Here is a 16,156-nt window from a genome sequence, read left to right as displayed (position 1 = left end):
CAAGTGTGTGAAGTTTCAATACATTCCCATCAGTGGAAAAACTGAAATACCAGCTTACTTACAAAACCTCAAGCAAAATTTTCTAAGTTGAAAGTTAGTATTTGTCCGTACAATTGAAGAAGAAATGATAAGCTACCTTGCAAGTTTATAATTTAAGTACACCAATTCCCTTGCACATACTGAAACTTAGATAAAGCCATCTGCAGACATGCTACTTCTAATTTATCGTTTTTTGTGATCTTAAAACAAAACCTGAATTCCTGGCATTTTTGTTAACCTCATGTTTAAAAAAACTGAGCGAACTTTGGTTCCGTTCACTTTGAACTTCAAACATCAAATAACAGACAAAATTAGGTTAATCTTTATCAGGTCAGAGCATCTTCTGTTTTCCTTTACTTTTATTAACCGACATTAGATCACATTTTACATTGATCATACACTCTTTTTTAATTATTTAGCGGTTTCCACAAATCCTCATTACCTCTAGTTGAATTTGCAAAGATGGCTGGTAGTTTGTCACCTCTTACTTTTATTTCAGTAATTTCTTTATTTTCATTTGGATGGTGCATGAACTTCGATGACATAATTGAAGACGGACTAAGTGTGTTAGGGAATACTTTTGAAATTAATTTATCTGTTTTAGAGCAAAAAATAGCAGATGAATCTATCGAAATCCAGGAATGGCTCTTACGTATAGGCGAGTTGGAGAGACATGTGAACGTTCTTAAAAAAGATAAAATGGAAGGTGAGTGCCGTATCTTTGTTGTGCTAGATATTAAGTATCAGGTCCGATGATATGTGATTTTTACAGCATCTACAAAATATATAGCAAATAATCATAAAAAAATTCAACGTAAATAATACCCTGAATAATTCAATCAATAATACCGTGAACTATTCTTTGAATAATACGCTGAGTAGCATCCTGGATAAAACCATAATGGCATCTGTTTTCAATTACTATTCAGAACTGTTATTCGCCCACGGCCATTGAAAAACACGAACTTTGTATAAATCATTCTAATATGGCACGATTTGACTGCCAGTATAAATAAAGAAGAAGGCAACGCTCTGTATTTTCTTTGATATACAACGGTTAAGGCGCGGACCGGTAAGAGAACATTATGGGGTCAATTATGACGTCAAATTGCTGTATGTCGTCAGGTTAATTACTAGTCCATCATGATTTTTACCCGCTTAGCTCAATGTGAGAGCACAGATCTACGTATTGTGGGGTCGTAGATCCATCAAGGAATGAAATATTTTCTATGTATTTTATAGTAGGCGAATTCAACGGAGAAATGACATTCAGATTCTACCGCATTAGGTTTCAAAAAATCTGTCAAATTTGAACAATTCCAACAATAATTAAAATATGTTAATTTCATAATTGCCTCTTATTGCATTAGTAGGCACTTCATCAAGATAATTTGTAAAACAGACATCTGATTTTCATTTTGTACTCTCTTAGACGTATGGTATAAAACTTAAAGTTTTAAAACAAGTTTACATTTGTTTTATCTTGCAGTTCAATCCGCATCTGCAAATGGCGGGAAATGCTGTATATAAATGTATTACATTTATAAATATTCAGGACATGAAATGCATTTTGTACGAATGTTTTGCGAATCAACAATTGCTTTATATTGTAACAAAAAAACCTACCCTTCCCTCATATGTACTCTTTTAACAACAGACTGGTTAATATGGATGCATCACGTTGGTATCTTGATAAATCTTCGCCAACAATATATATTAACCCTTACTCTGCTAAATTTCAATAATGAATTTGTCAATCTTTCAATTTGGACAGTACCATTAATTGTTAAAAGGGGTGTTTACCAAAAGGATACAGACTGAATGGCGAACAGTGCAGATTTTGATCTGACTACACAGATGTGCAGGCTGATCATGATCTACACTGGTCGCAAAGGCAGAATCAATCCTGTCCAGTATAATAAGGGCTAAATGGCGTATATTAAGAGAACAATGTCAACACAACTTTTTTGAAGACTTAAAACAGCTTAGGAAAAAAAAATAATAAGACCCCCGCTTCTCTAGAAACTTTGGTTCAGTACAGTGTAATAATACAGCTATAAAACTAAATTGACTTTGTCTGTATTTAACGTTCTGGTAATTCAGGCGGAGTCTGGTTTAGACGGGCGTTTCTGGACAGTCTGACAGATCTACAACACGTTTTAGCCACGTGTCGTATTTTTGATTTCAGCGTAATGCCTAAAAGTTAGTTAACATAAAACGCACGTCAAAATATTTGACACTATTTCATTAAAATATCTTGCTGGTTAAAATCGTTTAATGTCTCGCAAAGATAAAGCTTTCTTAATTTACTCTCATTTGCATATCTTTGCAATGTTATGAAAAATTCAAAAGACAAAAATAGCTATTACGAATTATCTGATTTTCTTGTGCACTGCAATTATCAAGAAATTTTCTCTTTTCAAACCCAAATGATTACACTTTTCTGATGCACAGAGCAGTGCTCATCTAATTAAAAAAAAAAAAAAAAAAGTCTAGATACAAAAGCATGTATCTGTGCTCCTAGCATATTGAGTTTCAGCTGTTTTCATGCGTGCAATATAACAATGAAGGTTGCCTATAATGCTTAGTGACATTTATTCGCTAAAATGTTCAAAGATTTTCATTACATATAAAGTATATAAGCCTATATATTTTTGAAAAGATCTTACAAAATGCCTAACCACTCGTTAGTTTTTGAACATGTCATATACCTTAGCGGCAAATCCATGTACTCAAAAGTTTAATTACTTTTTTTACACCATCTCTTAGCTTGATATAATTTTAGAAAACTTAGTTGTTAAATTTCATTTCCTTTTTCATATATGGTTTAGCGAGAATAACTGTCAGTGCCAGCACATAAACGTGCAAGACAGATATCGAAATTCTTTTAAAGGGATAGGTTCTCTCTGGCAGGAAATAATATATAAAACGCAGTAAGAACATTGTATATGGGGTCATATCTTGCTGCTACATGTTCAAAAATTAATGATTTTATTCTTTTTACCTGTGCATCTCTTTGTAGTAAAAATCTCATTTGACAGTTTTGTTTCATCTGTTTATATTTCCAAAAGTACAGGTTTACAATTTAGTCTTCAATAGTTGTGTACTTTTGTGCTTGGAAAATACAATGACATCTGGAACTCAAATATAAAACAGACAATACATGAAAATATAACTGAAATTGCTAAGACATGAAAGGCTCATAATGCCTTTATAATAACTTTAAAGTTGACTATGCCTGCCAAAATTTCATATTTGAAAAAAAAAAAGAATAAACATCTATGTAAAAAGAAACTAACGTGTTTGCTGGGCCACTACAGTGACATTTAACACTTTAACTTTAAATATAACTATAATTCTATTTATATTTCTTATATTTCGTAAAAACGAAAATATTTCGTAAAATATTTATGTTAGAGATTATATTCGTTTTTGATTCGTAATTACAAAGTATTGTTTCTTTTTTTTTTCGAAATGTATCTCGTTTTTACAAAATAAAACGGATGTTTGTATGAGTGTCCGGGTTAAGCATCATTTTTAAATAATTTTTCAGTTACATAAACGGCGTTATCTACTTGCAGCAATGAGCACAATGCCCAGCTTTTTAGTGCTGCTTAATTTGTATATTACGCTATAGACACGTGACATGATACCCCAATCAGTCACATTATACTGACACCAGACTGACCAGTCCAAGAACTATCCTCGTAATGCTGAGCGCCAAGCGAGGAAGCTACTAATACCATTTTCATGTCTTTGTTATGACGAGGCCAGTGAGCGAATTTACGACTTTCCGCACTCAAACATGCGTTCTACCGCTAGGCTACCGAGGCGATCCAGAATAAATGAGAAAGTAATATCTAAAATAAAAGTACACACTATTTCGTAAAGACGCAATATTTTTCGTATTTTCGAGTAAATAGTTCGTAATTACTAAATAATATTCTCGAAATGATATTTCGTTTTTTTTACGAAATTCAATGAAACATTTAAATGTCGAAAACCGCTTTAAGTGTTCCGTACAAGTTTGCATAATCAGTGTAGTGTGTTAGGTTAGACATAATACACTTTTAAAATAAATGAATAGCTAGCCTCAGTATGACTTTGTACAACAACTTAATTATCTGACATTTAAATGTTAGTTCAGCTCTACATACACAGTCTTTTATATAAAAGTAATAATATTTTAATATTAAAGTTAATACCTGGTGATCAGATATTTTAGTGAAAAATGCGTATAGTATATTCAATGTCTCTCTTGTGTGTGCGTTAACGGTTAGTCCCACATTTTGAGAAAATAATCAAATAACACCAAATCATAGAAAGAAAGGGTTGTTTTACATGAACTTTAAACATCTAATAAAATACGTGTGTTACATGCACTCTACAAAACAATTGTCAGTTAATTGTGATATACATTGAATTCCGGGAAAATGATTGCATGTAAAGACAACACTGTCGGACAGCCAAACGCCTTTAAAACTCTCCATTTTCAAAGAACTGATGCATACCTTCATTTTGATGCATTTGCAATAACGTCCCTGTAACGTGCTGTAATTTCAAATGTCCAGGTGGAACGTTGTTTTTTACAATTGGCATTCATTTTTGAAGGACAACTTTTGAGAATATTTTAAGTATACAGTTTTGTGGGACAGTACAGTTGAACATGTAATGGACAGGTAGATTGTTGGTAGTTCATATGTTGTTTGTTTGCCAAATAATTCTGTGTTTTGAAAATAAACTTCTAAACCTTATCCATGTGTACTTTTAGAGACAGTAAAATATAATCCCTTGATTATAGATAGAAAAAAAACGTTACGATGTTTACCTTGTATTTTGGTCTAGAAAATAAAGAAGGAAGAATAGCCAGGTGAGGTATAGAAATACCGGTTGAAGAGTCTCGCGAGTGGCTATAAGAGTTTATACACTATGTTTGTTCCTGATAGAAAACAAATATTAATAAGAAAAGAATGGATCAGCAAAAATGTTTTAACTAATTTTGCCTAAAGATAATTGCTAACCAACGTGACTGAAATACCTTTTTTAACCACCAATAATAATTCATGGCAGATGTCATGTTCTCAGCCTAAACCTTCCTAGTCTTTGCAAATACTCAACAGTATTCAAATATCAGACAATGTCTGAAACAAATCGTTTTTGCTGTCAATAACAAAGAGCACTTTCTTCGCAATATTTAAAACATAACAGAGGAGCAATCGATATGAAACCGTAGTTCTGTATAAGCCGTTGTCCTCGTGATAATGTAGAGATGGTACCTAAGGCTACGTATTCGGCGACAACAACAACAAATCAAGCGCAAAACTGAAGTGCGTACCGCATACCTCACACTAGCAATATTTTAACATAGCACCGTGCAGTAAATACGGGAAAATTTGACAGCGACATCGGCTTCGTTGTTGAAGTGGATTAGCTGAAGAAAGGCGATAAATATTTCTTTTTAACTCACACAACCATTTTATTTATACTAAAGAACGTCTGCATTATATTAACAGAAGTTTTTGTAAGGGCAGATTCCGCAAGGTAAATGTGTTTCCGCACGCCTCGGTCAATATGCAAATTCTATCTATTCATCTGCCCTTGACGTCAAACCCCTTGCGGGAACGTAGACATTTTGCGCGTCAAAAGTTAAACCGTTATGTAACTGAGGTACTCCGGAATTAAGTTTTCAACAGAAAGTAATACCAGATGCAAACTGAATTTTAAGTACCATCTCTAGATAATGTTTCGAGATTGAGGTCTCAAAAAAATGTTTTAAGTCCGTTTGAACTGTAATATCTAACTAGACCGAATATAAACGGTTTAATCTATACTGATCGTGGGGACTTTGACCCGCTTGGAAAAAAAGACTTCAATGTATGAGCAGTTTTCATCTGTATAAGGAGACATCGAAATGCCTTTAAGCCGCTTCAAAATCTGAAAACAATAAGAATCTAACAATCAAGAATTATTATAAATCAAATCATAATTTCAGTGTATATTCTTTTTTTTCAGCATTCCGCCGTAGGAAAAGAGCGTTGAAAGGTCCACGACTTGGCATGTTCGTTGGAAAACCTGGACAACCAGGTAAGACTTGTCAGCCATATATACTAAAAAGACTGATTACAGTTCATGTTTTTGTTTGACTAATTGTTAGTAGTTAGAATTTTATTCCGTAACCAAGATGATTTAAAGTAAACTTTTACTTGACAAATTAATACTTTCATGGTACATGTACTTGTAATAAATTGTGAAATAAATGCAAACTTTAAGTCCAGTTTAAATGCCCATTTTCAAACTCATGCATTGTCTATTTTCTTTTGTCCAAACGACATACCTCTTATTCGACTCTAAAGACAGATTATATCACACGTGGCTTGATTGATTTGTCGGCTAAGATAAAAGCTAACAAATAAAGAATTCAGTTCTAAAAAATAATTTCATTGAGCGTTTAAGTGAAATTTGAAATGACGCACTCTGTTTGAAAATCTACTTTGAATGAAATATTATGAAAAATAGTTGTATGTATATTTAAAAAGGAAATATGTTATCTTTGTTTAGGTCGCCCTGGAACTCCTGGGAGGCCTGGAACGATGGGTAAACGTGGCGAAAAGGGTCACAAAGGTGTTGCCGGTCCACCCGGACTACGTGGGCCCATAGGGCCGTATGGACCACCAGGATGGATAGGCCCTCCGGGATTCATTGGTGCAAAAGGAAATAAAGGTGAAAAGGGGGAGAAAGGATTCGATGGTATCACTGGTCTTACGGGAGATGTTGGATTTATTGGGTATAACGGAGACCATGGTCAGATTGGTCCACCAGGTATGATAGGTCATATTGGCTTCCTCGGTATGCCAGGCCCGCCAGGATTAAGTGGAGATATGGGTGAAATTGGAAGCATTGGCAACCCCGGTGAACCGGGTCGACCTGGAGTTCCTGGTCCAGTAGGGGTTTATGGAGAACCTGGACTGATGGGTGAAACTGGATTAATGGGACCACCTGGTGAAATAGGATATATGGGCGATAAAGGGGAAATTGGAATGCCAGGAGATATTGGGCCATGGGGTCCAGTTGGGCTTCCTGGTCCTGTGTATGATCCGTATGCAGCTATGATGGCTCCGATGGTTGTTATGGCAGAGGGAGCGCCTGGAGCAGAAAACTGCTCAGATCTTGATGGTGGTGTACGTAATTGTTCATCTTTAGATGGAAAATTGGCAATCCAGTACAACAGCAAATCTTTACCAGCCTTCTACCATCCACCACCTGGAGCACATGTGATGCCTGCTGAGCCGATGATGGGAAAATCTCAAATGGCGTATGGGCCGCAAGCTGGAAAACCCCAGGCTATGTATGGACCTCCGGTCTATGGTAAATACTACTCAGCAGCATACGGACATAACATTGCGTATTTTGATGAAGAAGATAAAGACATATTGAATGAAAAAGATTTTAATGAGCTTATCAACAGTACAAATCCAGATCTCAAGGGTAACGATGATAATAATGTAACTGAAAGTGGTAATCTAAGTACAAGTGTCAATGAACAAGCCCTTCTAGATGATAATACTATAGAAGATGAAAACAACGGCGAAGTTGCCAACGTAGTAACAAGCTCCAATAAAACCATCTTCACCTCTGCTGAAGTAAGCTCAGAAGAAGAAGAGCAAACATCTGCAGAGGACGGTGCGCAAGAAAACTCTTCAGATGAAACCCATTCAGAAGACGATATTTCAGAAGAAGAGAGCAAAACAAATTTAGAAGAAAATTAGCAAAACTTATGAGGAACTGATTTGGAATCATCAGAAGAAACTGGGCCAGAAACTTTACAGAATATTAATTAAAAAACTAAGAATGAAATATATTGACTCCCGAACAAATGATCGGAATCTCTACCAACAGAATGTAACAGAAAACGGATCAGTGCATCATATGAGGATATTCAAGCTCAAAATATCGATTGTATCAAGCATTGCACACTGTATAATGATATTTACAAAAATGCTGTACGGGATTCATTCACTTGGTACCGTAAATTTTAGAAAAGAAAGTCCGAATTTTTGCGAAATATTCATTTTCGCTATTTGTAAAAGTGCATTACTGTTATAATTAGTTTTAGACTTTTAACAATCAAGTCATAGTAAATGAATATACATACTTCCTCACGAACTTTCTCTCATTTTATGAAATAGCGAACTTTAGCCTCGCGAAAGTATCTGATTTTACAGTTTATTTAAAAGGCATTTGTAGAATTGTTTAAATTAATTTTTTTATTTATACATTTTATCGACACATCATTATTTTCCTCGGATAGTAAAGCATTATTTTGTTAACCCTTTTATTAGTATCAGTTTACTGATTTTATTACATGTTTTTTTTTTTCGGTAAATTAACGACATATTAGAATGAAATATATCTGATAGTTTCACAGTGAAAAATATCAAATAAATATTTCACTTGTAAGAAACTATAAAATGGGTACATGAAATTAATACTTGAAATCAAGGAGAATTTTTTTTTCATGTAATTCCAAAATATCTGTCACATTTGAACATTATACCTTACATTTTCACTCATGGTTATGCAACTCATGTAATATTGTACCTTCTGTTCACTCTGGAAAGATGTTTCAGTATTACACTGGTACAATCAGATATCCTTGCCTAAAAAGAAAAGCCTAGTATCACTTTCAGACTTTCTTTTTTTCTTGTTTGTATCTTAGTTTTGTATAATTACTGGTCAAGATATTTACGGGTATAGTCTGGTTGGCTATTTCAAAATTTTATTGACATTTTATAGTGACCATCAGATATCGCTCTAACTTAACATCGTAATTTATCGTAGTCAGAAAAGTATAAATGGTTTTCTACCTTTGCTTTGCAAAAATCACAGTGCATCATCCAATAAATTTAATTTAACGTTTTGTTTCTTTTGTTTTATGTCATTTAATAGTTATTACACATTCATCATATGTTCTTCATTTAATATAAGTTTGTGTATGTGTGTGTGTCGGGGTGGAGGGTAATGGTAATTAAAAATAATGTAAGTTTGAAAATCGATATTCCATTGAATCAAATGACAGTTGATTTCTAAAAACTTACTTTTTTTCTTGGATTTTACAGAATGTCTTTTATGATGTCCACTTAAACAAGTAAAAATGGTCTTCAAAACATAATACTGAATGAAATACACAATACCATAGCAGTACCCGTAGCAATACCCAGTTACTTTCAGAACGATAATTGAAAAGATTTGCATTTTCTTCAAAAACGTACCAAACTAGATGAAAGAAGCTATCGTTGTTCAGTATACGTAAAGATCGACTTAATAAATGCAAGACATATCGAGGGGTGAATGCGACACAGTGCTAAGTGACATTTTTTGAAAAAATCACTTTTTTACATTTATCAAGTGTTTATGACCTTGCCCATGTCCTGTAAAAATATCAAGATTATAGCAAGTCATTAAATGAATTTATAACAAAATGGTCAAAAAGTGCTTAGTGAAAATGATATACCATTTGAATGCGACACAGTGCTAAGTGCCTTACGTCACTTGGCGCTTTTTCGCACCAAATTATATCAAGTTTGCACTCAGTATATGTACCAAGTGACAAATATTTTTCAATAATTGTGCCATTTAGTTGGTTTCTTTTTAAGTATGATATCATTATCATAATCTGGTATAAAGGATTATTATTTTTTTGACAAACAGTTGATTTTTTATTCTTCTTTTTTTTCACTTGGTACTTTTCACAGTAAACATGTGGCTGTAAACCAAGTATTGTTTACTGTGAAAAAGTGCTAAGTGACAGAATGCATTTAAAGTTCTTCAGATGAAATTGTCTGATTTTTTTTTAATTTCAAACATTTGTCTCAAGATTTTTTATCTATATGAGGACAGGGAAAAGTATATATTAGTGAAATATAATTATTTGAACTCAAAAAGTATTTCTATATGTACAACTGCACTAGTTCTGACTAACGTGTTGTAAATCTTGCCTCTTGGGTCAGGTGTACAAATGAAACACCCCCTGATCCAAGCAGTATACTCGGTTGCAACAGCTTAGGGAGAATCTGATCCCACGATGCCTGTCAAATACAATGACCTTATTCTTATTTCAGCAGCATGTCACGTGTTTCATGTGCTGCTACCACACAAAACAAAAAGTACTTAACTACATTGTAATATATGAATACTAAGAACAATCGTGTAATTTAGCACACAACTAATATGCGGAAACTGACAAATCATCATATTTTATTTTCCTTTTGTAAATTAATTATTTCTATTATATACAAATGAGTTCTGCAATAAACCCTACAAAAGTACCATTTATTCATAAAATACGGGTGTATTTCGGTTATGATAATTTCCCGCACAGTTATCGTTTTGAGTGAACGTATTTTATTTTACTTTCATATGTTAATTATTTATGATATATATGATTGAATTATATCAAAAAACCTTCAAAAATACCTCTAATTAAAAAGATGCAGGTGTATTCCAGTTATGGAAAGTGTATTCCGGTTTTTAGGTGGATTCTGGTTTAATGTGTGACCGATCGGCAAGTTATGACTGTTTGTACAGTTGTACAGTTCTTGTTTAAAGTGAATCACAGTATACAATTGTACTGTAGTATTTTAGATTTAAACAGTACAGTATTATACAACTTTTACATCAGTAGTGTTCAATGACATTTAACACAGTCATTACAGTAACTGCTATAATGATGAAACTGAAATGACTGCATGACCATGGCTTTCAGCAAATTATTAGGAACACATGTATCTTATCTTATTGTTGGTTAACTGCCTTGTATAATTATAGTGATATCTGGAGAATTTCATAGAACATGTAATGAAATCTTTGGAATCAAAGTTTAATGATCCTGAAAAGGTTCAGTGTCAGCTAAAGTGACTGTTGATTAATGCCAGCATGCCACAGAGAATATGATTGACAATTCCACACTGAAAATAAAGCTATACCTCTGGAAACTGTTTCATATTTGTAACCAAATAAAAACTCAAAATCATTAATATATCTTGAAGAAACATCTAAACATTAAAGTGGAATCTATGTTATACAATGACATGACCTGCACTGCAAAGAAATGGCAATGTGGCGTAGATTGACATTAACTCCTTATGTGTAAGTCACACTACACTGTATAGCGTTAACGGACGCCAAATGTATATAAAAACTGTGACAGAAAGTTATCCGGTGACGAAAGGCATTCCCCACTGTTGCTTGATGCTCTCGCGATCGGTGTACTGGGCGCATAAAACACACAATGACCTCAAGATTTACGCATATATACAGGACGAACAACGTTCAATTAACGGATATCACCGTACTAGTAACAGACTTGTACAGTGTAAAACAAAAGTGCAAAGCATGAGAAACTGACAAAACGTTCTTGTCAGTTATCGACCGTTGAACATACGTTACATCCGTTGCATAATCCGGTAGTGGTCCGGCCGTGAATCAGGTCCATCGGACAAGAACGAATGCGAACCTGACAAGAACGGATGCGAACCAGTTAAGTTCAGAATAGGGAACGCACGAGTAACGAACAAAACGCATATCAGCGCATTGCTACCATACATCTAACGGACAACTCTGTCCAATGGTGTACGTTCTAAATTTTGAACATGCTCAAAACCTTCCACTGGATAGAACAAATTTCGCAGAACAAGGAGTGCAGGTGCCGCATGAGAAACGGAAAAGAAACGCATGCGAATGGACACAAATGGATTGAAAATTTGTTATACGTTAAACGTCCGTTAACGCTTTACGGTGTAGTGTAACTGAGACTTAAACTCTAATAATAGATTATTTAGTCAGGTTAAGTTATTTATTTATACTGTTTTGAGAGGCTAGATCTTGAAACAAGCTTTCTTACTTATATGTATATTTCTCAATAATTAAAGTATTGAAGCTTCATTGGGCAAAAAATAAATTGAAACACTGTTTTCTGTACTCAACATTAATCTAAGTACAGAATAGGAAAATGCATGATGATTTAAACATTATTTATTGTAAACAGTTTTTTTTATAGGAAAAAAACATTTTGCTATTGAAAGAGAACTGTTTTACTGAATCAAAGCATTATACTGAACAATACCAGCTGTCTAGAAATATTTAATTCTAGTGATACAGTAATTAAGAAATAATTTACACCAAAGCAGTGTTTTAACATTATTTATGCATGATAGGTGGTTATACATCAGGTGTAATAATTTCAGGAGGGCGCAGCTCGAGTGAAATTATTTTGAACGATTATTACTGCCAGATTGTATAAATAAGTTTGCTATATAGAAAATTTCCTTTCTAATATGTCTTTGTTGTAAAATTTAGATCAATATTATGGAACTGTTTCCTCATGTATGCATGGCGTGTCATCATGCTCCTTTGTTTATACACACCAGACTGGAAATGGTAATACGTCTTGCGGAAGAGTTCAATTTGGGCGAAAATGATGGCAAATTATTCTGTAAAGCAAATATACCAGATCAGTATGTGCGTAAATTAATCTAGACAGTTGTGCAGTGTTACATTTCGTTTTAAAAATGCTATCTAAGGTAAAATACTGAATCAAATTTGAAAGCACTACATGGTGCTAAATATCATGTTGACATGATGTTAACATAATAATGTTGTGATGAATAATGCATTGCTAGTCATGTTAGAATGCAAAAATTTTTAACTCTGAGGAAAATATCATGTCTGAAATACAGTTTTTAGCTCGACTATTCGAAGAATAGTCTAGCTATTCTACTCACCCTGGCGTCGGCGGCGGCGTCACACCTTGGTTAAGTTTTTGCATGCAAGTACATACAGCCATCAATTAAAGGCATATAGCTTTGAAACTTATTTTTTCTTTTTCTAGGTCAATTACCAACCTCTGTGGGTCAAGTCCCATAACTCTGACATGTATTTTGAGCAAATTATGCCCCCTTTTGGACTTAGAAAATTTTGGTTAAAGTTATACATGCAAGTTACTATCTCCAAAACTAATGCAGATATTGATTTGAAACTTCACATGTGTCTTCGGGGTTATAAAACTAGTTGATAGCAGCAAGTCCCATAACTCTGACTTTCATTTTGGCCAAATTATGCCCCCTTTTGGACTTAGAAAATTCTGGTTAAAGTTTTGCGTGCAAGTACATACAGCTATTTCTAAAAGGCATATAGATTTGAAACTTATTTTTTCTTTTTCTAGATCAATTATCAACCTCACTGGGTCAAGTTCCATAACTCTGACATGTTTTTTGAGCAAATTATGCCCCCTTTTAGACTTAGAAAATTTTGGTTAAAGTTTTACATGCAAGTTATTATCTCCAAAACTAATGCAGATATTGATTTGAAACTTCACATGTGTCTTCGGGGTTATAAAACTAGTTGATAGCAGCAAGTCCCATAACTCTGACCTTCATTTTGGCCAAATTATGCCCCCTTTTGGACTTAGAAAATTCTGGTTAAAGTTTTGCGTGCAAGTACATACAGCTATTTCTAAAAGGCATATAGATTTGAAACTTATTTTTTCTTTTTCTAGATCAATTATCAACCTCACTGGGTCAAGTTCCATAACTCTGACATGTTTTTTGAGCAAATTATGCCCCCTTTTAGACTTAGAAAATTTTGGGTAAAGTTTTACATGCAAGTTATTATCTCCAAAACTAATGCAGATATTGATTTGAAACTTCACATGTGTCTTCGGGGTTATAAAACTAGTTGATAGCAGCAAGTCCAATAACTCTGACCTTCATTTTGGCCAAATTATGCCCCCTTTTGGACTTAGCAAATTCGGTTAAAGTTTTGCGTGCAAGTACATACAGCTGTTACTAAAAGGCATATAGATTTGAAACTTATTTTTTCTTTTTCTAGATCAATTACTAACCTCACTGGGTCAAGACCCATAACTCTGACATGTATTTTGAGGAAATTATGCCCCCTTTTAGACTTAGAAAATTCTGGTTAAAGTTTTACATGCAAGTTATTATCTCCAAAACTAATGCAGATATTGAATTGAAACTTCACATATGCCTTAGGGGTTATAAAACTAGTTGATAGCAGCAAGTCCCATAACTGATATGCATTTTGGTCAAATTATTCCCCCTTTTGAACTTATAACTCTTTTGATATTTAACCTTTTTAGGTAATATTTTCCTGCCTCTGGGACAATATTTCGAATAGTCGAGCTTGGCTGTCTTACGGACAGCTCTTGTTATAATTCTCTTAAAACTGATACACTAACTAAGCCAAAGAATATAATTTATAAAGATACATTGTGATTGGCTAGCCATTTTTGTTCAGTGTAATTGTGAGTCTGAGAAATTACTGAAGTTTAAAAGCTTTAAATAAATAAAATGGAAAACAATTATGTGTTGTTTCTTAGTGTGATAAATATTTTCATGTATTATTGAAAAGATAATCCGCAGATAAAGCAGTTTCATTCGTTATGCTATGCTCTGGACAGTGAACACTACTTTTGATTACTGTGAAAGAAATTAAAGGGCCCACTTCTTGTGTCCAGCCATCAAACACCATGTTGTTTTACTAGATATATGAAAAAATATTTCCCTCTAAAGAAAAATAAGCTCAAAAGCAAAAACTTTGGATGACCTATACATTGTAAGGGCTTACTTATAATGTCACTTAGACTCTTTTCAAAGTCACAAAGTTTTGGAATAGTAAACAAAAATGACTGCGAAAAAGTTTTAAGTGACATGGTTTCAGTAAGGTTCATTTTATTCAATGATTTCAACCACTACAAAAAACTGGGTACAAAAAGATGAATTTTATGTCCCTTTAATAATAAAATATAAAATCACTTAGAATTTTGTCGCGCTTACCTTTTTTGCAAATTTGTATCTATTTGGAGTGCGAAAAAGTTCTAAGTGACATTTTGATTAAAATTTCTTTTCTGTCAGACATTTCTTTAAAAATTCCACTAAATTTAAAAAAATAAAGTTGATTTTAATCAGATTTAAAAATATTACAACAGCCGTCAGAATAAAAAAGCAATAGGAACGTTTTTTCCTTCTCCTGTAAAATTTCATGAAATGCACTTAGCACTTTGTCGCATTCACCCCTCGATATGAATTCAACCATGTTAACCGTCGCCATAGTAAAAAATGAAAAGGTAAGGGTAGTTTTCCTGGAAGCACTGACCACAGTTAACACAGAGCCATATGCTGCAAATTAGACCTACCAGAAAAAGGCGGGAATATAACTGGAAGTATTAGATACGACACCCCGGTGAACCGGGAAGATCCGGAGTTCCTAGTCCTGGAGGACTTCTGGAGAGCCTTCTATATTAAAATATGTCTACAGTTTCAGTCAGCATTCAATTTCTATTAAACTCATAATATCAATGCCGTTACAGAAAAAGATAAATAGAAAAAATATGGACTGGTTCTATTCTACACCAAAGAGGTCATCTACTTAGGTATCACACTCGATATAGTAGATACATCCAGTATTGCAATAATATACGCTAACAAAATCCATTGAATAATTTAATTTAAAAATAATTTAATAAAGTAATTGAACGGAAGTAGATTCCCTTATGTACATGTACACACATCATTTAGTTCAATTAGATGTAATAACGACCATTTCCGCTACACAAGGTCAAGTTTAAATATACTTGAAACCAATGCTCCTGTTTAACCATTGTTTTATTTGTTGACTTTTCAAACTATGCGTGAACGATTACGAACATTTTTTAATAAAAAATTATATATAACATAGAGTTTATTTGATTCATACCAGTATTAAGGGTCTAGTTGGAAAGGCCCAAAGGTTTATATAACCAGTATGATAATATGTAGATCATATTATCAAATTATATTATTAAACTGAATTAATACGAAAGCAATATAATCATTACTTATTGCAATGTTAATAAAAGGGAAACCACACAACATACACGCTTGCTTACATAATAATTATTATGTTTTAGAATGACATATGTACGGTGTTCCGTTTGGACTATCGGGATTTTTATACCTCGAAAGTCAAACTCACGAAACTACGATGATGAAAGTCGAAACAACGATGGTGAAAGTCGAAATCACAATGGCGAAAACACAAAATTACGATGCTGAAAGTCGAG

At 33.6% G+C, this 16,156-nt stretch overlaps 1 protein-coding gene across 1 annotated transcript; it reads left to right on the top strand.

Moving 5' to 3' along the window:
* The first annotated feature begins 463 nt into the window (after positions 1 to 463).
* On the top strand, positions 464 to 9,117 carry LOC128547026 (collagen alpha-1(VIII) chain-like). The gene is made up of 3 exons (XM_053518583.1): positions 464 to 745; positions 6,052 to 6,123; positions 6,598 to 9,117. The coding sequence occupies exons 1-3, from the start codon at positions 502 to 504 to the stop codon at positions 7,803 to 7,805; spliced, it is 1,524 nt and encodes a 507-aa protein (XP_053374558.1). The 5' UTR covers positions 464 to 501; the 3' UTR covers positions 7,806 to 9,117.
* Positions 9,118 to 16,156: the final 7,039 nt, after the last annotated feature.

The sequence above is a fragment of the Mercenaria mercenaria genome, chromosome 11 (genome assembly GCF_021730395.1).
Source record: "Mercenaria mercenaria strain notata chromosome 11, MADL_Memer_1, whole genome shotgun sequence".
Lineage (NCBI taxonomy): Eukaryota > Metazoa > Mollusca > Bivalvia > Venerida > Veneridae > Mercenaria > Mercenaria mercenaria.
This window is presented reverse-complemented; position numbering and strand designations above follow the sequence as displayed.

Coding starts and splice junctions, on each gene's coding strand:
- LOC128547026 (XM_053518583.1), top strand. CDS start 502: ATGGCTGGTAGTTTGTCACCTCTTACTTTTATTTCAGTAATTTCTTTA. Junction 746..6,051: donor TAAAAAAGATAAAATGGAAG/GTGAGTGCCGTA, acceptor CTTTTTTTTCAG/CATTCCGCCGTAGGAAAAGA. Junction 6,124..6,597: donor TGGAAAACCTGGACAACCAG/GTAAGACTTGTC, acceptor ATCTTTGTTTAG/GTCGCCCTGGAACTCCTGGG.